Raw genomic sequence first — 24,801 nt, 5'->3', positions numbered from 1 at the left:
CCTGGGGGGAGGGAGTCCATCTGGGAGTGATTAGCCGGCAGATTTCAGGTAGCTCCCACCACACGTGCAGCCCACATGACACCCCCTAATTCCGTACCCACAGCTCTCCTTCTCCAAACAAACAGCAGCTCCGTTTGCAGAGAAAAGAAAACGCCTTCCTTAGAGCAGCCAGGTCATAACCGGCTCCTCAGCACCCCCCCACCCCCACTCCCCACCTCCTAAGCCCCCGACCACCATTCATTCAACAGGCAGCCACACCGCGGCCCCTCCGTGGAAGGCCTGCGCCTTGTGCTTAGAAAAGCAAGCAAGAAAACCGGGAAGAAAAAAATATTTATCAGCGTTGTATATTTGGGTAGCGAGGTCCCAGGGTTTTTAGAGGTTCTGATATGTTAATAATGATTTCAGTTTGTGGTTTGATTGTTTTCTCAAAACCTGTAAATCCAGGCCAGACGTGTATAAAAGATGGCAATCTGAAAGCTTTCTATCCAACACTCCAAATGTTCTCCAAAGGCGCAGCTCTGACGCCCTTTCTTACAGAGAAAGGTCAAAGGGCAGGAAATTTAGAAGTGAGTTCCAGGGCAGGAATCCCCCCTGAACAGCACAAGCAACCATCTCCAGGGCACACGTGGAGGGCGGCCACAAAGACATCCATCTAACCGCCCAGGGGTCCCACTCTATCTACCATTAGATACTCATTGCTTTGGCTACAGTTTGCTCATTTATTCCCTCGATGAGCATTTACTTAGCAAGGTCTATGTGGCACGGAGATTAGGGGTAACACTGTTCCTGTCCTCAAGGAGATCACAGTTCAGTGACGAGCATATAGACGCAAAGAACGATGACAGCGCAGAGAGGCAGGCACAAACACGCCAGAACACAGAGAAGGAAGCGAGCGTCTATTCCTGGGGGAGACGTCCAGTCTTCACAGAGGGGTCAGCATTTGAACTGGATCGCTATCCCCCATTGAAGTCGAGCTGCCTCCTAGACTGAGAATACACTGGGCCTGACTAGTCATTTACTCCATAGTCTGAATGAGGCTCACATCCTTTGAAGGAAAACATCTTTTTCCTTCGATCTGGGAGAGGCACCCTTCCCTGAAAAGGGAGAAGACTCTGCAAACAAAGCGTTTTGAGGAAGGAGGTGTCCCCCGCACACGAGAAAGGAGAATCTTGAAGATGGGGAGCACGTCGGTATATACGTACATACAGGAGGATGGGGCCAGTTCCGCCCATGGGTCATGTGCGAAGGACGTGGAAGAGACCCGAGGAGTCAGGGCTGCTCTTAGGAATGTGCAAAGGTGGGCCCATCCGTACGTCTTTCCCTCCCGAGGAAGCACTGCCTGGGATTTTTCAGAATCAAAGAAGATACTAATGTTTTCTTTGAACCCATTCGTGTGTGTGTGTGTGTGTGTGTGTGTGTATGTGTGTGTGTGTGTGTGTTTTCCGATTACAGTGTGAACTCAGTATTATTCTGTGTTAGTTTCAGATGCACAGCAAAGTGCATGTACTTTACAGAGTGCTCCCCCCCCCCCCCCCCCCGCTGCTTGAGGTGCCCACCTGGCCTCATACACAGTTATCACGATAGTATTGATTATATTCATCTCCCCGACTCTTCTGTAACTACCAACTTGTAACTGCATAATCCCTCCCCCTTTTCACCCATCGAACCCATCCTTAAGTCTCAAGGGCAACCTCGCTCACACTCCTGGTCTGCTTGACTAAGGGAAGCCCAGGGACTGCAGAGGGGGTAGGTGAGAATTCATTCCATCCCTCCTCTGCCTCCCCTGTACAGGTTAGCATCTTGGCTGATGATAACTAACCCAAGAGTTGCTGAAGCCGGTCTCAGGCCTAGCTGGGCTCAGGAAGGCGGGCCTGGGGGCAAATGCCCCAGCGATGCCACGCTGAAGCCCTGCTTTCCTCAGACCTGAGTTCCTGGAGGAGGGTCCGTATCCAGAGAACCTCCTAAGCGCCAGGAAAATAAAAAGCAATTAGTGACTTTTGCTTCAGGCAGAATCTAAAGGGGGAAAAAGAAATCTTGGCGCCCCGCAAAACTCTACCTCCCTGGGCCTCTTCCGGAACCACAGTGTTCAGCCCACTCAGCGTTGGGCCAATGCCACTCTCTCCTCCCCCAGAAGATTTCTTTGCTCCTGGAAAATCATCTGGAAACTGTCATCACCACTGTGCTGGTTGGCAGATGTCCCCCAAAGAGAGAGTGAAATGTACCACACACTACAAGGCATTTCTGGGCTCAGACCAAGAAAGGGGGAGAGGTGGGTGGGAGGCGATGGCTCAGGCGAAGGGCAGCACAGCCTCGCCAGGGAGAGCAGAGAGGGCACCCGGGGGGGGGGGGGGGGGCGGGGGCAGAGGATGGAAAGGACTCTGACCCTGAGCCAGGGTCCCTGGACCACTCCTCCCAGGCTGGGTCTTCCCCTCTGATGGAGCCACAAGCTGGCAGGCAGCTCGCTGTGACCCATGCATTCCCTCCGAGCAAGAAAAGGGGGATCCATGGAAGAGGCAGAGAAAGAGGGTCTCAGAACAGGGAGCCCAGAGGGCGGGGCAGAGTGTGGAGGGTGGAAGCTGAATTCTGATTTCACATCGACACACGGAGACAATCACAGCAGGGACCCCGAGCTTGTCCCCTGTGGATGTCAGGCACATAGTAAGCCTCAAGCGATATCTGATGACTGTTGGGCTAACTGGGACAGGGAGACAAGGAGAAGAATGACAGGGGGCGAGAGAGGAGGGAGAGGACAAGATGTCTCCACCGCATTGCAACCAGAACTCTATTTTGTCCCCTTGTGTCCCACCTAGGGCCCAGCCTCAGATCTACACCCCGATCCCGCTCCCCCGCTTCCTGCTCGGCCTCCGTCTGCCGCGCCGCGCACATTTGCAAGCACCTGGTTTGCTGTCCATGAGGCCTCATGCATCTATGGCTCAAGTGAAAACTGGATGTGGCTCTTTTAAGGGGATGCTGGAGCCAGGTCCTAGGGGGAGGCAGGAGGGAGTGGGGTGGATGCTGAGCATATGGGTCTGAGCCAAGACCATCCACCCTGCCTGCCTTTCCTACCAGAGAGATCAACCTCAGTCCGACACCACCTTTTCTCCTGGTTGCTGAGAGAAACTTCTCCACCTCCGAGGTGTCTCCATGGCTCCAAGAAGGTGAGCGTTTCGGGGGAAGATGCCTACACGTAGGGCCCTCTCGAACTCCATCTTGGTTTTGAAGAATAATAGACGCCCTGATGTTTGCACCTGACAGGACCCTAGCCCGAGATGACACCAGGAACTGCTTATCTGTCTCTGTGCTACACATGGATGTTCAGGCGGGTGAGACTGAAAAGACTTCTGCCAACCAGAGCTGAGTTCCGTGAGCTTCCAGGCACCCCGACGGGACACAGTTTTGCCATCAGTCCCTGCCTGCCAGGCTTCGGGCTTTCCCTCAGGTTTCAGCCAACCTGGGAAGGGGGCGGAGGGGATGGGGGGTGCGGTGCACTCCCAGGACTCTGTGGGAAGCAGAACAGTCTGTCCTTCCTCACACTTGGTCCTGAAGATAGAGACAAGGACACGGCGAGATTTTCTAGGGAGGGGGACACACACCAAAAAAAATAAAGGCCTGACCCTCTCTCCTGCACCAGACCAAAATTCACACTCAGCAAAATGAATGAATGAATGAATGAATGAATGAATGACAGGTGGGCAGAAGGAAAGAAAAGGCGGAGGGGACCCTGCTTTCTCAAAATCCCAGGTATGTCTCCTGGAGGCTGGGAGAGCAGCAGACACACCTTTGCTTCTCTCTGCAAACACGCCCAGGATGGAGCGGGACCTGGGGCAGGCTGGCAGACAGTGTGCACCCTGCACCGCGCACCCAGAGCTTAATTTGAAATAAACAGCGGTCCTGGGTTGTCTGCCCCTCCCCGTCCCCCCACCCCACCCCCCACTCACACACGCTCAGACTTCTCAAAGGCCCAGGGCAGTTTCCAGGCTCTGAGGCCGCCCACCCCCTGCAGTTTTTGTGACCTTACAGCTCCAAACACCCTCCCGGGCCTGAGCCCCCACCCTAAATGCGTCACTCCTGCCGAAACTCCCAAGTTGGGGGCTGACCTCGCAACCTTGGCCCTCCTGGGGCCCTGGGGCCAAAGCGCAGAGGGCGGGCAACCCCTCTGCGCGCTTCTGCCCCGCGCCTGGCTCAGCCGCCCCAGAGGGGAACCCCACTCCCAGCAGGGAAGACGCCAGGCTGGGCCCCTAAATCCATAGGTTCCAGACACAAGGAAGACGCTCTCTCCGCCCGAGGTACCTCCCGGTCCTGCTGAGAAAGACACAGGATACTTGGTCTTTCACTCAGTTACCTACGAAATTGGCTATTAATAGCGTTTCTCCCTTTCGGTGGTTTGATGGTGGCATTTCCCCCAAAGATCCGAAATAATCAGAGTCCCTTCAGCTGGAGCTGAAGCCGTCTCTAAAGAGCCCAGCCGGCCCCTGGGGGAACCATGAAAAAATGTCCGGGCATCCAGCTCCTTTCTGTCGCTGCGCTCCCTGGTCCTACACCCCCCACCCCCACCCCCTGCGCGCCCCCGCTGGAGAGGTGACCTGAGGGGAGGAGGGGGTGCAGGTGCGAATCCTTGCCCTAGGGAGGCTGAGGGGTGGAGTGGGGAGTGAGCCTCTGGGCCCTGGAGTCCCCGCTGCCTCTATTTGTATGTTTAAGTCCGCAAGGCGAGGGCACCCTCAGCCAGGATGTCAGATTTTGAAGAGAGGAGCATTGAGGAAGGGGGCCTGGGGGGGGACTTGCCTGGGAACTTCCCCGCCCCCCCACAGGCCGTTCCAGGGGTGCGCTGAGGTATTGACTCGCGGCTCCCTTATGCCTTGACTAACGACAGATGTTTGGGGGGAAAGTTGGGATTTTTAAAAGTGAGAGAAAGGGGGGAAAGGCACACAGTCCCTTTGGGACAGAAACTTCCCACATGCTTTTCCCCCCTGCGGAGAGCCAGCCAGCCCAGAGAAGCCAGCAGTTCTCTCTCGGGCTCAGGTGCTGGTTCGAACCCCACCCCTCTCAGGCCCCCCCCACATGGGCCCCCCACATGGGTTCCAGCCACCGCTTCCCCAAGACCCACAGTTGGGGGGGGCGGGCAGGAGCACACGGATGCTTCACACCTCCCTCACCGCCACCTCCTGTCCCTCTCATCCCTCTTTCTCTCCGGAAACAGAAGAGGGAAGAAAACCCAAAAGCACCTTGGCCTTCAGTTCTAGGGGCGCGCGGGTGGGGGTGGGGGTTGGGGGGTGCGGACACAGGCACCCGAGTGGGAAGAAACACACAGGTAGGTCTACTGCGCTCACGGAGCTTGGGCCTGTGATGACACAGGCACACCCCAGGGCAACGTGTCCGGGGGTCACCTGTACTCGGCCGGGCACAGGTATTCACTGCGCCCCTGTGGAGTCATCTGCAACTTTCCTTTCCCTTTTGGCTGCAGCCGTCCAGCCTGGCGCCTGTCGGAGCCTCGCCTTACCTGCTGCTCCTTCCAAAGAGAAGCGGAGGTTCCGCTCCCAGTGCAATGTACCAATGACCGAGGAGCGCCTGGGAGCGCAGGGCGCGGGGACTGAGGGCCCACCAGGGATTGGGGTCTTCCACCTGCAGAGAACCGAGCCCTGGGGACCTGACAGGAGAAGGGGTGCCCCGTCTCTGGGCACCTTTATGGAAAAGGTGGCCCAGGGCTGAGCTCTTTGGGAGACTCCGCGGCTCACCCCAACCCGATTCTTCAAGGACGCGCATCCCTGCTGAAGACGGATTTAGGCATGGTCTCCACTTTAGCTAAGGAATTTGGGGAAGGGAGTTATGCTCCTTCATTCCTCAGGTATGGGGAACCCCATCCTGACCCCACACCGCTCCCCCGCTCCCCATCCGCGGACACAACCCCACCCCCTGGCACCCCGGGTCAGCACCGCCCCGCAGAGCCGGCGAAACTCGCTCTGTGCCAACAACTCCGGGCTCCGACCTCGGAGCCCGCGTAGACTCGGAGGGAGGTTGGCGGCCCGGCTGGAGAAATTGAGCCTGGCGCCGGCCCCCCAGACGCCTAAAGAGAGAGAAGGGGGAGGAGGGTCCCAGATCTTGGCTTCCTGAGGTCTCCCTGGGGTTCCGCTCGCACCTCCAGGTCTCCGCTCCCTCCGTGGCAGACCTCACGGCGCTGGCCCAGGTGCCTGGGCCGAATGCGCGTCGTTGCTACGTGCGAAGTGCAGCTGGTTGCCTTTCCCTTTCCTGACCAGTGCCCTTTCCCTTCCTCGGCCCCACCACACCGTGCGTCCCAAAGGCGTTTAGCTCTTGGCAGAAGGCTCTGGCTAACACTGGGCCAAGGGCCTCAGTTTCCCCATCTGTAGCCCCAACTCTGGGGAAAGGGTTCCTGTCCCCACCCCCAAACCCTGCTGTATTCCGGGGGTCGGGAAGAAAAGTCAGGGGCGACTGACAGGGGGAAAGTCACTCCGCAGCGAACCGAGCCCCTGGATGGGGATGGGGGAGTTGGCCCCCAGACCCCAGAAGAAATTCAGGACGGCCTCACTGGCTAATCAATGGTCTCCACGCGTCAGACTCGGCCTGGCCCTAGCTCGCCTGGCAGAGGACAACGCCTGGCATCTGGGAGGCGGGGTGGGGGTGGGGGGACCCTTCCTGTGGTCTCGGTCTCCACGTTCTGTGCAGAATAGAATTGTCAGGCACCGGGAGCGCGCTTTTTATCGGCCGGGTCCTCTATAGACACGCACCTCCCAGCTCCCCTAACTGGGCTGCCCAGAGGTGGATCCTCACGGGAGGGCATACCGTGTCGGAATTTCTGCAGATAAATCTCAGCGGCAGAAGAGTCCTGATGGAGAGGGACACACACCCTCCACCGCAGCTATCCGAGTTTTCCTGCAGTTTCTGCGAGCTGAGACAGTTTCTGGGCTTTTGGCGCCCCCTCTGGATGCAGCTGAAAATTGCAGTCCAGTTTTTAAGTCAACTGATTGTTTATCATGTTTTCCAAAAAGATACAAGAATACAAAACGCTTGTATCAAACGAACACAAAATGTATATAATACTATAACTAACTATTTAAAGCGCTGCATATTTTATATCCTATTATGAAAATGTATTAAAATAGGCTTACATATGTGCGTATTTTTCTTGACCAATATTTAGTGAAATGTTCCAAACTACCTCCAAGTCAAGGTCGTCTTCAGTGCCTTTTATGCCAGTAAACAGGAGAATTACAATAAAATACAACTAAATACAGAGGCCTTGATTAAAACTTCTGCCCCAAGTCCTGGTGTCTGAGACTCCTTCTGGGCCAGTTGCCTACGAATCACACAGTTAGTCATACTCACGAATGTCCCCTCCCCAGGACCCAGGATTCAGTCCATACTACGCGGGACTTTTTCTCCCAAAAATAAGGACAAAGTTGTTCTTATTCTTTTCCCGGCATATTAGGAAGTCTTGAATGCAAGACTCCTGTATGGAGATCTCTTAACCTCCTGTTAAACTCTAAGATAACCGAGACATCAACTGAGAGTTACATTCGATTAAAAAGTAAAATACTGTTTAACAGGGTTGCAACTTACTACTTTCTGAAGAGTTCCGTTTCCTATAAGAAATGTCGAGTTCTTTGGAAGAAAAGAAAATTTTTGAAAATTCCTCAAGGAAAAACCGTCTTTAAAATCAGAGTTCCCCGCAATTTGCAAATTAGAAATAAACAAGTCTTTGGTATGATTCCGGCCGAGTCACAAGAACCATCATTTAAATCGAGGTGAATATTTGCCGGAGCCAGGAAGGGGGGGGGAGGGGAAAGTTGAAAATTAAGAGTTTTGCTCAGTTGGGCTTTTAGTTATGATTCTGAAGAGAAGTAACCCTCGGCGACTAAAGTTTTTCTTCTCCCCCAGAAAAAGATACCCAACCAGACTCTAAGCAGGCATGTAAACACAAAAGATTGCGCTCAAATCACACTGGAAATACATCAGACACCCCCAGCCCTCCACAGAACTCCCTACTGTCTGCGAGTCACAAAAGGACCCGACTATAAAGTGAGGTCCACGGGCGCTTCCCCCCTCCAGGTGATTGTGAAGGAGGGCGAAAGCAGGCAGGCAGCGCGACCCGCCCGAGTGGCCTGTTTCGCCTGCAGCGGGACCCATTTGTTTAGCCTTTTACAAACCGAGCGACTGGCCTCAGCCTCGCGCGGCCCCGGGCGGCCACCTTCGCACAGTTCGATTGATAATCGCTCAAAGCCAGTTTGCACACTCTTTCCGGGCAACTCGGCTGGCGTTTTGACTCGGCAGGGAGGTGAAGAGCAGACCATCAAAGCAGTTGCCCTGTCACTGAGGCGCTTTGGTGGGGTAGGGGCTTGGAGGAGGGGAGGCTGGGGGGCTGGAATTGTCGGAGTTCAAGGTCGGCGTGGACTGAGGACGGCTCTGCCTGCGAGCGAGCCAGCGAGGGAGCGAGCGCGGGGCTGCACAGCCGCCTGCAGCCAGCCTAGCCTTCGCGGGGAGTTAGCTTTGCGTTTCATTGATTCCCTTTGCAAAAGCGCAGCCGAATCCCGACCAGCCTCGCCAGCCCCAGCGAACCAGAGCATGTTCACCTATTTATATGGATTATTACAGAGCAACAGCGGGCGCTGAGTCACCAAAACATTTGTTGCAAAAGACCATTCCTAAGGACTTTCGGCACAGGCAGGCTCCAGGCGCGTCAACCGGGCTGCGCATTATGGAGGGACTGCCTCTCAAATACTGCAAACTCCGGCTCAGTCCCCGGGACCGTGGAGAAAGCTCGGAGGAGAAATGCTTTGGGGATGGGGGTAGATCCTAGGCTAGACATGCGTGCGCGCGCGCGCGCGCGCGCGGGCACACACACACACACACACACACGCACGCAAACACACACGGAGATTCGCGCAGAGACGCACCGAAATTCTGACATTGCGAGAGAGTACGGCAAACTTACACACTTGGATGTCCCGGGTCCCCCGCCTTTCCAGCAGCACCCCCCCACACACCCCCTTAACCGCCGGGCCAGCGGCGGCCCTCCCCGCCCAGCTCCTCCCCGCCCCTCTCGTCACCCAGCCCAGCGCCACAATCCTCCCCCCTCCCCCCCAATCCGATCCAATCAGCTGCCTGCCAGCCCTTGATTGGCTGGACGTCTCTAAGGTGAGGGGGGAGTATTTATTAAAGAGCAGCCGGGCTGGAAGTCGGAGAGCGGAGAGCAGAGCTTGAAATTGACTGGGAACTTCAGTGGCGCCACGACTTGCCAGTTTCACCCAGGAACTTTTCTTTGCAGGAGGAGAGGGAAAGGGGTGCAATCGCCCCCGCTTTAGCTCTTTCTTCCCCTCCTCCTCCTCCTCTCCAATTCGCCTTCCCCCACTTGAAGCGGGCAGCTGCGGGCTGGCCACCCCGCGCCTTCCCAAGTGCTCGCCGCTGCCGCCGCTGAGTGACGCGCCAGGCTCCCCGGGAGCCGCTCGCTCCGCGTCCGGGCAGCCGAGGGGAGAGGAGCCCGCGCCTCGAGTCCCCGAGCCGCCGCGGCTTCTCGCCTTTCCCGGCCACCCGCCCCCTCCCCCGGGCCTGCGCATGAATCTCCTGGACCCCTTCATGAAGATGACCGAAGAGCAGGAGAAGGGCCTGTCCGGTGCCCCCAGCCCCACCATGTCCGAGGACTCGGCGGGCTCGCCCTGCCCTTCGGGCTCCGGCTCCGATACCGAAAACACGAGGCCCCAGGAGAACACGTTCCCCAAGGGCGAGCCGGACCTGAAGAAGGAGAGCGAGGAGGACAAGTTCCCCGTGTGCATCCGCGAGGCCGTCAGCCAGGTGCTCAAGGGCTACGACTGGACGCTGGTGCCCATGCCCGTGCGCGTCAACGGCTCCAGCAAGAACAAGCCGCACGTCAAGCGGCCCATGAACGCCTTCATGGTGTGGGCGCAGGCGGCGCGCAGGAAGCTTGCAGACCAGTACCCGCACCTGCACAACGCCGAGCTCAGCAAGACGCTGGGCAAGCTCTGGAGGTAGGGCGGCGGCCGGGTGGGCTCCATGGCGGTGGGGGGAGTTGGGAGGGGGGGCGCTGGCCAAGACCCGCTCTCCGTGCCCCGCCTTCCGCAGCGGGCGGGGTGGGGCCGGAGGGGGGTGGGGACGTGGTATAACTTGGCTGGGAGTTTGACAAAGTTCTTGGATGGCTCCGGGGAAGGGAGGTTGGTGGGTAGCGGGGCGGGGGGGGGGGAGGGATGGACGGCAAGCGGGTGGGAAAAGGCTAGTAGGACGCACGCACGGTGGGAGGGGGCCAGCCTGATGAACTGCAGTCCCAAATGGGTGCTGGAGTGGGAAGTGAAGTTTGCTTCTCTCTCCCAGGAACTGCGCGCTTTCGCGCTTTCCTGCAGCTCTGCACTCACGGAGTTGGGATGGAGGGCGGGGAGAGAAACCCAGGCTAGAGGACCCCCTAGCCGGAAGGGGGCGGAGGAGGGAGGCTCCTGGAAATAGGTGGGAGCAGTGTTGGGGGGGGCAGGAGGGGCTCCTTGCAAATCGAGTGGGATTTGGGGGAACATTTTTGTTTGAAGGGAGTAGGAGGAGGGTGGGGTGGGGTGGGGTGGGGTGGGGTGAGTTGGGAGAGGGATAACTCCAGTAGCAGAGGCATTAAGAACCGGGCAGCGGAGAGCTATTTCCATCTGCAGGGTTTCCAAAATAGAAGAGAAGGGGAGAGGGCGGGGCGCGGAGTGACCGCTCACGTCCCACTAAAAGAATGGGGGAGATTTTTTTTTGATTTTTTTTTTACTTTTTTGTTGTTGTTTAAGAAAAGTTATGAGCTGTGGCACTGGCTGGAAAGCAGGGGGAGGGAGACGGGGTTGTGCGCAAAAGCAGCAACGGAGAGGTCGGGGGTCACCTCCCGCCGCCGCCGTGACAGCGCCGCAGATTTCACAGACCTCCCCCCCCCCTCTTTTTCTCTGCGCCCCCTTTCGCGCACGCAGACTGCTGAACGAGAGCGAGAAGCGGCCCTTCGTGGAGGAGGCGGAGCGGCTGCGCGTGCAGCACAAGAAGGACCACCCGGACTACAAGTACCAGCCCCGGCGCAGGAAGTCGGTGAAGAACGGCCAGGCGGAGGCCGAGGAGGCAGCCGAACAGACGCACATCTCCCCCAACGCCATCTTCAAGGCGCTGCAGGCCGACTCGCCGCACTCCTCCTCGGGCATGAGTGAGGTGCACTCCCCCGGCGAGCACTCCGGTGAGTCCCCCGGGGCCCCCTGAGCCCAGCCACGACCCGCCTGGCGCACCCCTAGGCCTCCACCTAATAGGCTCTGCTTAGGGACTTTGCGCCACCCGGGAGAGGGAACCACCATCCCCCACCCCTTGCCCCTCCCCTCCCTGCCCAGGGTCCCAGGAAGCCCCTACCTAAACACACACACACACACACACACACACACACACACACACACACACACACACACACACGTCCTGCGTCCTAGCAGATTGATTTTTATTGCACGAGGTAAATGCCTTTACAGCTTTAAGGGACGTCACCCTTCTTTGCTTTGCTCCCCCACCGCACACACACCCAGGACTCCTACAAGTAGCAATTTGGCGGAGGGTCCTCAGGTGCCCCTGATGAAAGGAGGTGGTCCAGTGTGTGCTGGCAGGTTAATTATGGAGGGTCACATCTCCAAGGGCAGCGCGCCTCCCTGGCGGATGCGGGGCCCTTGGATCCTTTATCAGGGAGGGAGGGAGGGTCTCCGGAGGGTTCCTAAGACCAGGGTCTTTGCACACCCCTTGCTGATTTTCCTGCGCTTCTTTCTCTTTTACTGCATGCAGGGCAATCCCAGGGCCCACCGACGCCACCGACCACCCCCAAAACCGACGTGCAGCCGGGCAAGGCTGACCTGAAGCGAGAGGGGCGCCCCCTGCCAGAGGGGGGCCGACAGCCCCCCATCGACTTCCGCGATGTGGACATCGGTGAGCTGAGCAGCGACGTCATCTCCAACATCGAGACCTTCGACGTTAATGAGTTTGACCAGTACCTGCCCCCCAACGGCCACCCGGGGGTGCCGGCCACGCACGGCCAGGTCACCTACACCGGCAGCTACGGCATCAGCAGCACCGCGGCGGCAACCCCAGCGGGCGCGGGCCACGTGTGGATGTCCAAGCAGCAGGCGCCGCCGCCCCCGCAGCAGCCCCCGCAGGCCCCGCAGGCTCCGCCGGCGCCCCCCCAGCAGCAGCCGCCGCCCGCGCCCCCGCAGCAGCCGCCCGCGCCCCCGCAGCCGCAGGCGCACACGCTGACCCCGCTGAGCAGCGAGGCGGGCCAGGCCCAGCGCACGCACATCAAGACGGAGCAGCTGAGCCCCAGCCACTACAGCGAGCAGCAGCAGCACTCGCCGGCGCAGCAGATCGCCTACAGCCCCTTCAACCTCCCGCACTACAGCCCCTCCTACCCGCCCATCACCCGCTCGCAGTACGACTACAGCGACCACCAGAACTCCGGCTCCTACTACAGCCACGCGGCCGGCCAGGGCTCCGGCCTCTACTCCACCTTCACCTACATGAACCCGGCGCAGCGGCCCATGTACACCCCCATCGCCGACACCTCCGGGGTGCCTTCCATCCCGCAGACCCACAGCCCCCAGCACTGGGAACAGCCCGTCTACACACAGCTCACCAGACCTTGAGGAGACCGGAGACAAAGGGTGATGGATGATTGGCGTGATGTTCCTCAACATAACCGAAGAAAGGAAGAAAACCAGCCCACCACGATTTCTGTTCATTTGGACATTATTTTTTTTCCCTCTTCTCATTCCATAAAGACATTTTAAGCTAAAAGGCAACTCGGACCCAGATTCCAAGACAGAAACATTCGCTTATCCAAAACGCATGCCCACCTTGCTGGAGGCAGGCAGTGGCCAGGCCACTCGGGGCTTGGAGGCGCCCGCGGCATCTCCACAAGAGGCCGGACTTGGTAGCCTTCTCCCCAGCGAGCTCGAGGATGGAGACCCGTGGGATGGAGACCCGTGGGATGGAGACCCGTGGGACCGTGTTTGCTCAATCTCTCTGCCTGTTGGGACTTTGTAATTATTTTTTAGCAGTAATTAAAGAAGAAAGTCCTCTGTGAGGAATATTCTCTATTTTAAATATTTTTAGTATGTACTGTGTATGATTCATTACCATTTTGAGGGGATTTATACATATTTTTAGATTTAAAAAAAATTAAATGCTCTTATTTTTCCAACAGCTAAACTACTTAGTGGAACAGCGTGCCCTAGCTTTTCTTGCAACCAGAGTATTTTTGTACAGATTTGCTTTCTCTTACAAAAAAAGAAAAAAAAAGTGTTGTTGTATTAACATTTAAAAAACCCCCACAGGTTTGTGTTATGAGTTGAGAGGGGGGGAGGTGTTAGCTTTGCTTAATGCCTCAGGCTTTCTGATTGGAGGAGGAACTGCCTTAGACAAATAAAGGCCTTATTTTGCAAGTATGGACCTAGTAGACACGTTAGTCTAGAGAAGCATATGGGAAGCGTTATCACATATATATTTTTTAAACGAGAGAAAAAAAAACACACACCTTGAGCCTTAAAAACATGCTGCTGACAAATACTTGCGCTCTCTTTTAGTGCATCTATTTCCTCCTGCGTTTGCCTGTTCAAGGAAATCGTAAGCAAGAAGCAAAAGGCAAGGAGAGGAAATGTGATTTGGGGATGTTTCAGCAGCCAGTGAGTGCCTCCCCCAGCCCCAGCACCCTGCCCGCTGGCTGCCTGGCCCCATGTGGAACACAGATGCCAGCCTCCTCCCACAGTCACCTGTGCCTCTCTGAACACCAGCAGTTAACCTTCAAGACATTCCACGTGCTCAAATTATTTATTTTGTAAGGAGAGGTTTTAATTAAAAAAAAAAGCATCTTTTTTTTATTTTTAAAATTTACCTTTAAAATAGGTTGTTGGAGCCTTCCTCAAAGAGTATGGTCATCTTGTTAAATTATGTTCTTAACTGTAACCAGTTTTGTTTTTTTTTATTTATCTCTTTAATCCTTTTTTTGTATTATTAAAAGCAAGTTTCTTTGGATTCCTTGTCCTAGATTTGTATAAATATGCCTTTTTGTCCGTCCTTTTATTTTTTTCTTCGTTGTTTTTTTGTTGAAAAACTGGAAACTTGTTTCTTTTTCTTTTTTTTTTTTTTTGTACAAATGAGAGGTTTCAAATGTAGTGTATCACTGAGTCCTTTGCAGTGTTTTCTGCCACAGATCTCGGGCTGCCTACACGGCGTGCGTGTGGTGTGACACGGGACAGTGGGAGCCGGTGTCATCCTATTCCTCTGCATGTTCTCTTGGAGAGAGGGAGGAAAGGGGGAGGGGCGAGCCCGCTGACAGACCTTAATTCTTAATTATTTCTGTGGCTGGAGCGTTTGAGGATTGCTTTTTAAAAAAGACAGCAAACTTTTTTTTTATTTAAAAAAAAAAGATATATTAACAGTTTTAGAAGTCAGTAGAATAAAATCTTAAAGCACTCTTATAATATGGCATCTTTCCATTTCTGTATAAAAGCAGATCTTTTTTTTAAAAAAAAAATATTTCTGTAACTTAAAAAACCTGGCATTTAAATCATATTTTGTCTTTAGGTTAAGGTTTGGTTCGTGTTTGTGTTTTGTTTCCTTGTCCCCCTCCCCGTACACCCCGAAACTTCTGTTCTCTCTGTGAAACTTACCTTTTCTCTCTTTTTTTTGTATATTATTGTTTACAATAAATATACATTGCAATAAAAAGAACACTGCCCTGTGGACTCACCCCTTTCTCTTGGGAAAAGGATGGTTTGAAGAAACGTGGGCCCAGAGAGATGGTTGCCTGTGAGGTTCGGGGTTTTAAGTGCATTCTTGGCAATCCTAAAACCGGCCTGGGAAGACTGTGCCCTCAAACATGGACACACAAAGATCTTGTCGAGTGCCACCCCGTTGGAGCACAAAGAGAATCACGTGTCAGTAGTTGCCCACGCAGGCAAGTGTGTGTGGTGGTTTGGGGCAACCCTGTGGAAGTGGGGAGGGCATATCAGCCCCGAAGTCAGTGGCTTGTCAGAAGGGAGAGGCCGGAGGGGGTGACTTGTCTGACTTCACGAGAGCCAGCTTTCTGGGATGATGAACGCACCCCCCAAAATGGGGTGTCCACTTCAAAAGCGAAGGAAGCCAGAGTCAACCAGTGCCTGGGGGAGGGGAGGCCACGGGGAAGCCTGTCCTATTAACCCGGGAAATCATTCAGAGTTTATCTGCAGGGGCCATAGAGGGAGAGGGTTTTTTCTGTTCCCTCCGGTTTAACTCCTTCTGAGCAGATGCAAAGCCATCGCAGAAGTAATAAGACCTAATCCTGTTTTCCTTGGCCCCGGTTAGATGGGAGTTTCCAGGATCAGAGAACCGTTCAGGTCATTTTTCATTACACAGATGAAATCGCTCCTTCCCTCCCACCCCCACACGGAGATACCCCGCCCCCAACCCAGCTGATCCTGATGGGGAAGTGTCTGTAAGGAGGCAGGTCTCCTCTGCCACCTGGGCTGGGGTTGTGGCTGGGCCTGCGCCCCCGTGGCCTTCACCAGCACCCCACTCTCCCGTATCACCTCCCATTGTCTGCTTTTGCCGATTGGATCCCTGGCCTGCGCCCCAGGCCAGGATCATGGCAACCAGGAAAATGGTAGTTATCAAATCGAGGCAGCGCATGGATTGAGGGCCTGTGATCTGCTGGGTGCGGCACAAACACCTCCCTGCCCCCACCCCCAACCCCATCCCAGGCGGCAGATTCTGTTGCTTGTTAGTGCCATAAAGTCCCACCGCACCCCCCACGCCCAGAGCCCATCCTCCATTTTTACAAAAATCTCTATTTTTCCCCCTTGCCAACACTCCCAAAGTCCTTTATAACCGTCTGTTAAATTCGTATTCGCCCAAATCCCTCTGTCCATGAAAATTGACACAGCGTCCAATCACACTCAGTCCTGTCCCCACCTAGGTTTTCGAGATTTCCACTCCTAGGAACGTGTTCTTTCCTCAGTGTCCCTCAGCGCATGACCTTGGGCAGACCTTCCGAGAGCCAGAAGATGCCACTGAGACATAAACTTGCTGGGTGACCTAGAACAGGCTGCTTACTGCCCCGTGCCTCCGTTTCCCTTTTGTTAGCATGCTGATAATCCGTCCCTGGTGGAATAGGGTTGCATGAGGGCAGTTTGGGGCGAAGAGCAGGCTGAGAATTCACTCGCTGTGAATCTCCTGGTCGGCACAGGATTCCTTTGGAAGGTAAAGGAAAATGTTTGGGGTTTTCATGGGAAATCCCCCCATGGCATTGATACACAGGAGACAGCCGAGTGCAGAGAGCGGGCACCTCTGAATCCCCTCACCCCCACCCACCAGATCCAAAGCCCAGCATCACCAGATTATGAAATATTTTAGAGGCATTTTTAGTCCAAATCCAGAAATGCAGGGCTTATCACCCTGACAACAAGACATGTATTGGGATCCTAGCAGAGAGTCCTCCAGACCAGAAATAGCTTGTATCTTAGACTTGCAATAAAACTTTTTGGAAAACCATTTTAACCAAAACATAAAAGGAATTTTTAACCTAAGAGAATATGAACAAATCACTGAGAAGCAGTCTTTCGGGCTGTAATGAACATGGTGCTTATGGGTTCGTGTGAGAAGTGTGTTTGACTTTCCCAGCTCAGCTCCATCCTGTTCCCCCCCACCCCCCGACCCCGCCCCACCCCCCGCTTCATTTCCAACAGGAACATGTTTGAGGCACCACTCTGACACTTTGTCAATTGCTAGAGTCACTTACAAGGTCGCTAAAGATGCTTAAGCTTCAGGACTCCTCACTAGCTTCTATTAAGGCCTTGGACTTAATCCCATATTTTTAAAAATGTATAGCCTTGTTTTTGAAGATCCCCCTCCTCCCTGAAAAAAAAAAAACTGATACAACTCAGGCCCCCCAAAACCTGGGTCTGCCCATGACCATGTCTGTTGGATAGCAAACTATGACATCAGAGGCTGCCAGCAAGATGCTTTCCCTTCTCTTCAACAGTCCTGACACTTAGTAGGTGCTTAATACGTTCCAACCTTTCATGGCGAGGTCACCGACGCAGTATCAGGAATCTCTACCGTAACATTCTACCACCTGTCCTTACATACTTTTCTTATTCCTCTGAGACCCAAATGCTTTTCATTTCTCAGAAGATATTATCTCATGGGCACAGCAGAGGTGCACGGCGTACGAAAGGCCACAAGAAATGTTCTTTATTTCTTCTGCCTCACTTCCTCTTCCTACTCATTTCTTCTTTTCCGTTCTTAGGCCATCTCTGCCCTGCATTTTCCTAGAGTCTCCTGTTAACTCTGGAAGCTGGAAAGAGTTTGCTGGGCTCCCATGGGGCTGCTGCTTTTCCACCATTCACAGTCTAGAACTCGTTCACGCTGGACAGCTGAAGAATTGTTCGTGGACCAAAGACAACTCGGGCCAGGCAATGTCAGATTTGCATTCACTCAAGACAACCAGACAAAATTCGGGTAATACGTACATTACCTTGACGCTTCGGCTGGACACGGCCTTTGAAATGCCAAAATTTTCTGTTGGACTTTAGTCCAGTTGCCACGATTTCAAGGTGCCATATTCCACTTCTGGGCGGTTTCTACTCTTCCTTCTCCCCTTTGGAGAGCATCCCCTCTGGGTCAGGATTCAGCAGTGAATGTAGTCCCCCTGCCCTCACAGGGCTTCCCTTTATTTTTTCTAGGTTATTATTATTTTTAATGTGTTTTTGTTGATTTCAGAGAGGAAGGGAGAGGAAGAAAGAGATAGAAACATCAATGATGAGAGAGAATCATTGATCGGCTGCCTCCTGCACGCCCCACACTGGGCATCAAACTGTGACCTCCTGGTTCATAGATCGATGCTCAACCAGTGAACCACACCGGCCAGGCACAGGGCTTACATTCTAGAGAAGGCAGGAAAAACACAGAGTCCTCCTGCTATTTTCTTGTTCGTGTACTCTGAGCACATGATTAGGGCCAGTTGGGAGGCTATAGCAGCCACCCAGAGAGAGATGATGGTGGCCTAATCGAGGATGGCAGAGATAAGGTAGTTAATGGGTTGGGGGATGATTCAGGTGAGAACTTCCTAACTTTTTTTCCTCTTCTAATCTCATCCATTTTTCAGTGACATGAAATTTACTCTGACCCAATTGACATAGAAGTGACCCAGTCTCTTGTTCCTTAGTCACTCCCTCCTGCCCACCTCAATAAAACTCTGTAAGTCCCTGTACCTCTTGATTAGGCACAAATTTGTGTATCTCACAATCCCTTTTGCCAGACACCTGAAAAGAAGGTTCTAGTCCAGCCGTGGGCAAACTACAGCCCACAGGCCGGATCCAGCCCTCTTCGGCTGTTCTATCCGGCCCGCGGAGCCGAAAGAGCGGAGGGTTCTCTTGCTCTCCCCTCCGCTCCTTTACTTTGAATTTATATTAGTTCACACAAACACTCCATCCATGCTTTTGCTCCGGCCCTCCGGTCCAGTTTAAGAACCCATTGTGGCCCTCGAGTCAAAAAGTTTGCCCACCCCTGTAATCTAGTCCCTGGTACCCAAGAGGGTCTCTGGACCTCCAGAGATTTGGTTAACAAACCCCATAAATTCATGGAATCGGAAATTTGGGAGGTATGATGGGAGGTCTTTGAGTTTGGCTGTGTGCTCATTGCAAAAATCTTTTGAACAACATCTCGGCCATCGAATGCCCCTTAATCTCTTCTAGAAGGCTGGCATTGATGGGGAGCTCCCTTCTCCTGTCATGGAGATCTTCAATGGTGGAGAAATCTCATCTCTGCCGTCCCCATGCCATGGTCGGGGACACCTGTCTCCACGCCAATATGATGTGAGTCTGGTCTTTCTTCCAGATGGTAGCCCTACAACTAATTGTACACGTTTCGAGTTTTCTTTCAGTTTTTTTCTTCCCCCATGCTAAACATTTCCAATACATTTTCACATCTGATATGGTCCCCAAGCTCTTCCACAACTTGCCATTCTTTTTGCCAGTGCACTTCCCTTATGAGCATTCCTCTCAAATTAGCATGTCCAGAATTATGACCACAGCGCCAAGCTCTGTTTGACTAACATGGAATACAAGTAGATTCATCCTCCGTGTCATCAGAAGTTGTGCGTCTATAAATTTACATTTAAATTGTATCCAATTATTGCAGTAACCAAATCACCCGGTTATGTTCTGGTGAGAAATTTCTCACCTAGCAGGTCATTGTGCAATAGATTTTTTTGAACTTAATTACCGAGTTTTACATTTACCTCTGTCTTGACTGGAGCGTGACATACACAGGCTCAATGAAAAGAGAGAGAGGAAAAGGGATTTACGTCATTGAGCCCTCACTTTGCCAGGCCCTGTGACAGGTGTTTTTATACACGTGATCTCATTTAATCCACTTAATAACCCTTAGAGTCAGGTGTTATTATTACAGTTTTATTAAGAAGGAAACTGAGGCTCAGAGAGATTAAGCAATTAACCTGAGGTCAAGTAAACTAGCACACAGCATAACAACTTCTAGTGACTCCCACGCCCTGCTGTCTGCCGCCCCCCCCCCACACCCCATCCCAAACGAGTCCTAATTTTCCAAAGAGAATATGAAATGGAGTTCATCATTAGGAAGGGAGAATAAGATCTTACGTTGCAAAGAATCTTTTTTTTTTTAATTGATTTTTTACAGAGAGGAAGGGAGAGGGATAGAGAGTTAGAAACATTGATGAGAGAGAAACATTGATCAGCTGCCTTCTGCACACCCCCTACTGGGGATGTACCCGAACCCAAGGTACATGCCCTTGACTGGAATCAAACCCGGGACCCTTCAGTTCGCAGGCCGACGTTCTATCCACTGAGCCAAACCGGTCAGGGCGCAAAGAATCTTTTTAAAGCAAAATCTGCCCAGCTGGTGTGGCTCAGCGGTTGAGTGTCGACCTATGGACCAGGAGGTCCTGGTTTGATTCCGAATTGGGGCACATGCCTGGGTTGTGGGCACGATCCCCAGTGGGGGGCATGTAGGAGGCAGCCGGTCCAAGATTCTCTCCCATCATTGATGTTTCTATCTCTCTTTCCCTCTCCTTTCCTCCCTGAAATCAATAAAAAATATATTTGTTTAAAAATCTAACCGTAGGACTCCCTCCTACCTCCACCCCATTCAAAACCTTTGGCTGTCTACCTAGTCACTTGGAATAACATCCAAATTCTTTACCATAGGACCCTATGCCCTACTCCCAGGGTTTTCAGACCATCACCCACGGACCAGTTCTGGCCCATTGTTGCAAATAAACATTTAATTGCGTGGGTGGAACAGAGGCGGTGGCCTGCAAAGCCTGAAATACTTACTCACTGGCTTTCACCGAAAAGGTTTTCCCTTTTCCCTCCGCAATCTTGCCTGTTTCGGTCTCTTGCCATTACCCACCTTATTCCCTATGCCCCACCCCTCTGGCATCTTTCTCATTCCCAAGCCTGGTGGGCCCCTCTCCTGCCTGCCCAGCAGAGAGCCTGGAAGAAACGGGCCAAGCAGGCGGGGAGAGGAGGAGGGAGGAGAGGCCAGGGAAAGGGACATGATCTCCACGGCTGGGTCTCACGGCTGGGCCCTGCTGGGCGGTTGAAGCCGGTGTCCCTGGTGGGCCAGGCACTTGTCAGAGCCGAGGGACCCCTTTTCCCGCGGCGCTGCCAGGACTCCTCACCTGCGCAGCTGTCTTGACTCAGGCAGACACATCCCTCCTCCAACAGGTAGTTTGCCACGCTTACGCCACTGCTGAGCATGTGCACACCACCTCAGCCTCTCCCTGTGAGGTCTCCCTGCTCCTGCAGGTGAGTCTGCTAAACAGGATGATCCCATGCTCCCTCTTTCCCCCCCCCCCCCCCGCTCCCGCCACCCCTGGGGAACCACGTTGGCTTAGTCACGCAGTGGTCGGCAAACTCATTAGTCAACAGAGCCAAATATCAACAGGACAACGATTGAAATTTCTTTGGAGAGCCAAACTTTATAAACTTAAACTCCTTCTAACGCCACTTCTTCAAAATAGACTCACCCAGGCCGTGGTATTTTGTGGAAGAGCCACACTCAAGGGGCCAAAGAGCCGCATGTGGCTTGCGAGCCGCAGCTTGCCGACCACATGCTTAGTGGAAACACATCACTTACCCAAGTCACCACTCCTCACATCTGGACTCCTGAGTCAGGCACCAATGAGCTGTGTTTCTCAGCACCGGTCAGAGCTCTGGAAACATCTGCTCAAGCCCCCGGGGCTGCGGTCGGGGCTGGTGGGTAAGACCTCCACACCTGCCCGGGGAGAGAGGGTGGCAGCGGCTCTCCAAGAAGCATCCTTCCCCACGGCTTTCCATTTCTGACCCTGTCCCTCCTTTATGTTATTGAGGTAAAAATTAAATTTAAAACTCTTCAGTCGCCGAAACCGGTTTGGCTCAGTGGATAGAGCATCGGCCTGCGGACTGAAGGGTCCCAGGTTCGATTCCGGTCAAGGGCATGTACCTTGGCTGCGGGCACATCCCCAGTGGGAGGTGTGCAGGAGGCAGCTGATCGATGTTTCTCTCTCATCGATGTTTCTAGCTTTCTATCCCTCTCCCTTCCTTTCTATGAAATATCAATAAAATATATTTAAAAAAATAAAAATAAAACTCTTCAGTGGAATGCATAGACCTTAAGTATATAACCCGCCATTTTCAAAAAAATATATTTTTCTTGATTTCAGAGAGGAAGGGAGAGGGGAGAGAGCGAGAGAGCGAAAGAAACATGATGACAGAGAATCATTGATCGGCTGCCTCCTGCACGCCCCCTACTGGGGATCGAGCCTGCAAACCGGGCATGTGCCATGACCAGGAACTGAACTGTGACCTCCTGGTTCATAGGTTCACGCTCAACAACAGAGCCACGCTAGCCGGGCTAACCCCACAATTTTTAATAAATGTGTACATCTGAGCGCCCCCCACGCCAATGAAAGCAGAGAACATACCCATCACCTGAGAAAGCTGCCTCGTTCCCTTTCACTCAGTCCGCATCTCCCCCGAGACAACCACCGGCCTGATTTCCATCGCCACATGTTCGATTTGCTTGTTCTTCGATTTCATGCAAGTGGAACTATGCAGCATTTATATCTGACTCCTCTTCTCAGCGTGATTTCGACAAAATCATCCGTGTTGCGTTGACGCATCAGTAGTTCATTACTTGCTCTTGCTGAGTATTATCTCCTTGGATAAACATCCAACAGTGTGTCCCTTCATGTGCCTTCTGATGGACATTTGGATTTTTTTTTTTCTAGTTTGGGACTATCGTGAATAAAGCTGATATAAATCTCTCTTGGGTAAATGCCTAGAAACGTTATTGCCGGGTCATAGGATAGATAAATGCGCGACCTTGTAAGAAACTCCCAAACCATTTAAGTGCATAAATCATGTTACACTCCCACGGGCCAGCCATGTAGGCGAGTTCCGGCTTCTCTCCATCGATACTAACATTTGTTGTCAGGTTTTCAAAATTTGACACCTATTTTTGCGGGTGTGAAATGCTATCTCATGCTTTTAATTTGCATTTCCAATGACCCCTCTTCCTCCACGCCCTGGGTAATTCCCTTGCAGAGTGGTTTGCATTATCGAATTAATGTGACATCAGATCTGACGGCCCCCTGCACTCTTCTGGAGCCCAGATGTTTATTTCCTTTCTTGGGATGGGAAGAGCTTGGATATCCATTTTTCTTATGACTTTTCATTTTTGCAGCTGTCTCGGCGCTGTATGAATACAGCTAGGCCCGTGTAGGGCGTGCCAAGCGCCGCGAGGAAGCCGATTGGACTGGTCCCCCAGGTCCAGCTGGAGACAGAGAGGGCTGGGGAGGCAGGAGTGTCTAATGTGAGCTCTCAGCGCCTTCCAGGCAGCCTGGGAGGTGGAGGAAGGCAGGATCATGGAGGGAAGTGTTAGAGCCCAAATAAACATCTGAGCTTCTAGGTGGTGCTTATTCAAATTACCCGACATTCTCTGACCTGTGGAGAGCCGACCCAAATCCATGCCGATCCATCTGTGGGGCTTCCACACTTTATAGCTTAAAGCCCCTCCGTGGGGTAAGATTTGTCCCATTCTGAGTGTCCTTCATCTCTCTACATTCTGAGGGGAGTGGGGGAGAGGCACTTCTCTTGTAGGGTTCCCCAAAACAGTGGTAAAGGAAGGAGTCTGGAGCCCCATTTCCCCTCACTCTTGAGGCCGCTGCATCTCAGAATGGCCATGCATCAATTAGCCCCGCTCCTCAGTCAACAGATCTGCCTCTCTCCGGAGCCAGTTTTGAAAGTCCCTGAAATTTCTGAAGCCTTCGGTGAACATGAGCACACATCTGACCTCTGAGTGGATTTCATCACCCAGCTGGCCCCCGTCTGAACCCCTGCCTCTATGGAGAATTCTTGAAATCCATCCTATTCTCCACCTGCAGCTGTTTCCTGGGATCTGAAAAAATCATAATATGGCGTTTTTAAGTCTCCCCGATACCCTTGACCCCCTATTCTCACCAAGACTCTCCTTCATCCAGATTTTACCTGTGTCCTCTGCTCATTGAGATTCAGCCATAATGCAAGTGGTTTACTATTGAGTTAACCAGGCCTGCACCTCATGCCAGACGGCAACATTAAGATGGCAGGAGAGTCATGTGACCCAACAGAGTATCAGAAATCAGCGAGGAGTAGTAGCCGTTCAATGGACATGAGACCAAATGAAACTCAGGGGTCCAGCCAGAGGCCAGCACACATAGCTATTCATCAAAACGGTCCCCATGGGCACAGAGTGGGGAAAGAACTGGCTTGCTCTGGTCCATTCAGTCACGTCACTCAAGAGGTCAGAATCATCAAGACGACAACTGTGTCTTTCTGGTCTACCAGCTGACAGGCTCAATGCTAGAAGCTAGTGGTATGGTGGGACCTCACACCTGGTAAGGAGAGACCCACATTAAACAAGTAATCTTAATAAATCATGGAGAGCTATGTTTCTGGATTCAATACAGTCAAAGAATTAAGCGAATAAAGAGTTGATACGGTAGTCAGGAGTTTACTAGCTTCTAAAATGCATCATCTGAACGTGTATTGCTTTTAAATATCTCATGGAAAAGAAAAGATTACTTAATAAATAAATTGATTACCCCCCCCCAAAAAAAAAAAAAAACACCAAAAAAACAAAAAAAAAATCAACATCCTTGATTCATAGAGCCATCTTCCATTTGAATAGCATTTAGGTTACCCGACCTGGCAAGGCGGTACCCTATTACAGCTTCAGCGATGTAACTGAAACTGTAATTAGCATTCACTTTTGATGGTGTGACGAGAGGTGGCAAACTTCTGTCCATGCTGATATGAAATCTATGCTCTTCCCCCAAGTTGCCACATTTTCACTCTGAATTTCTCAGAGCTGCCCAGCCCAAAAGTCCCTGGAGACAGAGTCCCATCACTTTTGAAATGAAGCCAATGGTTATGACTAAGGACATGTCTTTTCTGCCCAGTCAGGGCATCAGCCTGGCCCATCGTCGACAAAAACATACGTTGTGCGAACCTGCTGTTGACTTTTGTGCCGAAACCTGGACAAAAACCAGGTTTAACCCTGACCAGTTTGGCTCAGTGGATAGAGCATCGGCCTGTGGACTGAAAGGTCCCGGGTTCGATTCCGGTCAAGGGCATGTACCTTGGTTGCGGGAACATCCCCAGTGGGGGGTGTGCGGGAGGCAGCTGATCGATGTTTCTCTCTCATCGATGTTTCTAACTCTCTGTCCCTCTCCCTTCCTCTCTGTAAAAAATCAATAAAATATATTTAAAA

At 52.9% G+C, this 24,801-nt stretch overlaps 1 protein-coding gene across 1 annotated transcript; it reads left to right on the top strand.

Moving 5' to 3' along the window:
- The first annotated feature begins 9,190 nt into the window (after positions 1–9,190).
- On the top strand, positions 9,191–14,736 carry SOX9 (SRY-box transcription factor 9). Its single transcript, XM_080680009.1, has 3 exons — positions 9,191–9,995; positions 10,950–11,203; positions 11,788–14,736. The coding sequence occupies exons 1-3, from the start codon at positions 9,565–9,567 to the stop codon at positions 12,636–12,638; spliced, it is 1,536 nt and encodes a 511-aa protein (XP_080536135.1). The 5' UTR covers positions 9,191–9,564; the 3' UTR covers positions 12,639–14,736.
- The last annotated feature ends 10,065 nt before the right edge of the window (positions 14,737–24,801 follow it).

This window comes from Plecotus auritus (assembly GCF_963455305.1).
Source record: "Plecotus auritus genome assembly, chromosome: 7".
Taxonomy (NCBI): domain Eukaryota; kingdom Metazoa; phylum Chordata; class Mammalia; order Chiroptera; family Vespertilionidae; genus Plecotus; species Plecotus auritus.
The sequence above is the reverse complement of the archived record's forward strand: the minus strand, read 5'-3'. Positions and strand labels throughout refer to the sequence as shown.

Coding starts and splice junctions, on each gene's coding strand:
- SOX9 (XM_080680009.1), top strand. CDS start 9,565: ATGAATCTCCTGGACCCCTTCATGAAGATGACCGAAGAGCAGGAGAAG. Junction 9,996..10,949: donor ACGCTGGGCAAGCTCTGGAG/GTAGGGCGGCGG, acceptor TCGCGCACGCAG/ACTGCTGAACGAGAGCGAGA. Junction 11,204..11,787: donor CTCCCCCGGCGAGCACTCCG/GTGAGTCCCCCG, acceptor TACTGCATGCAG/GGCAATCCCAGGGCCCACCG.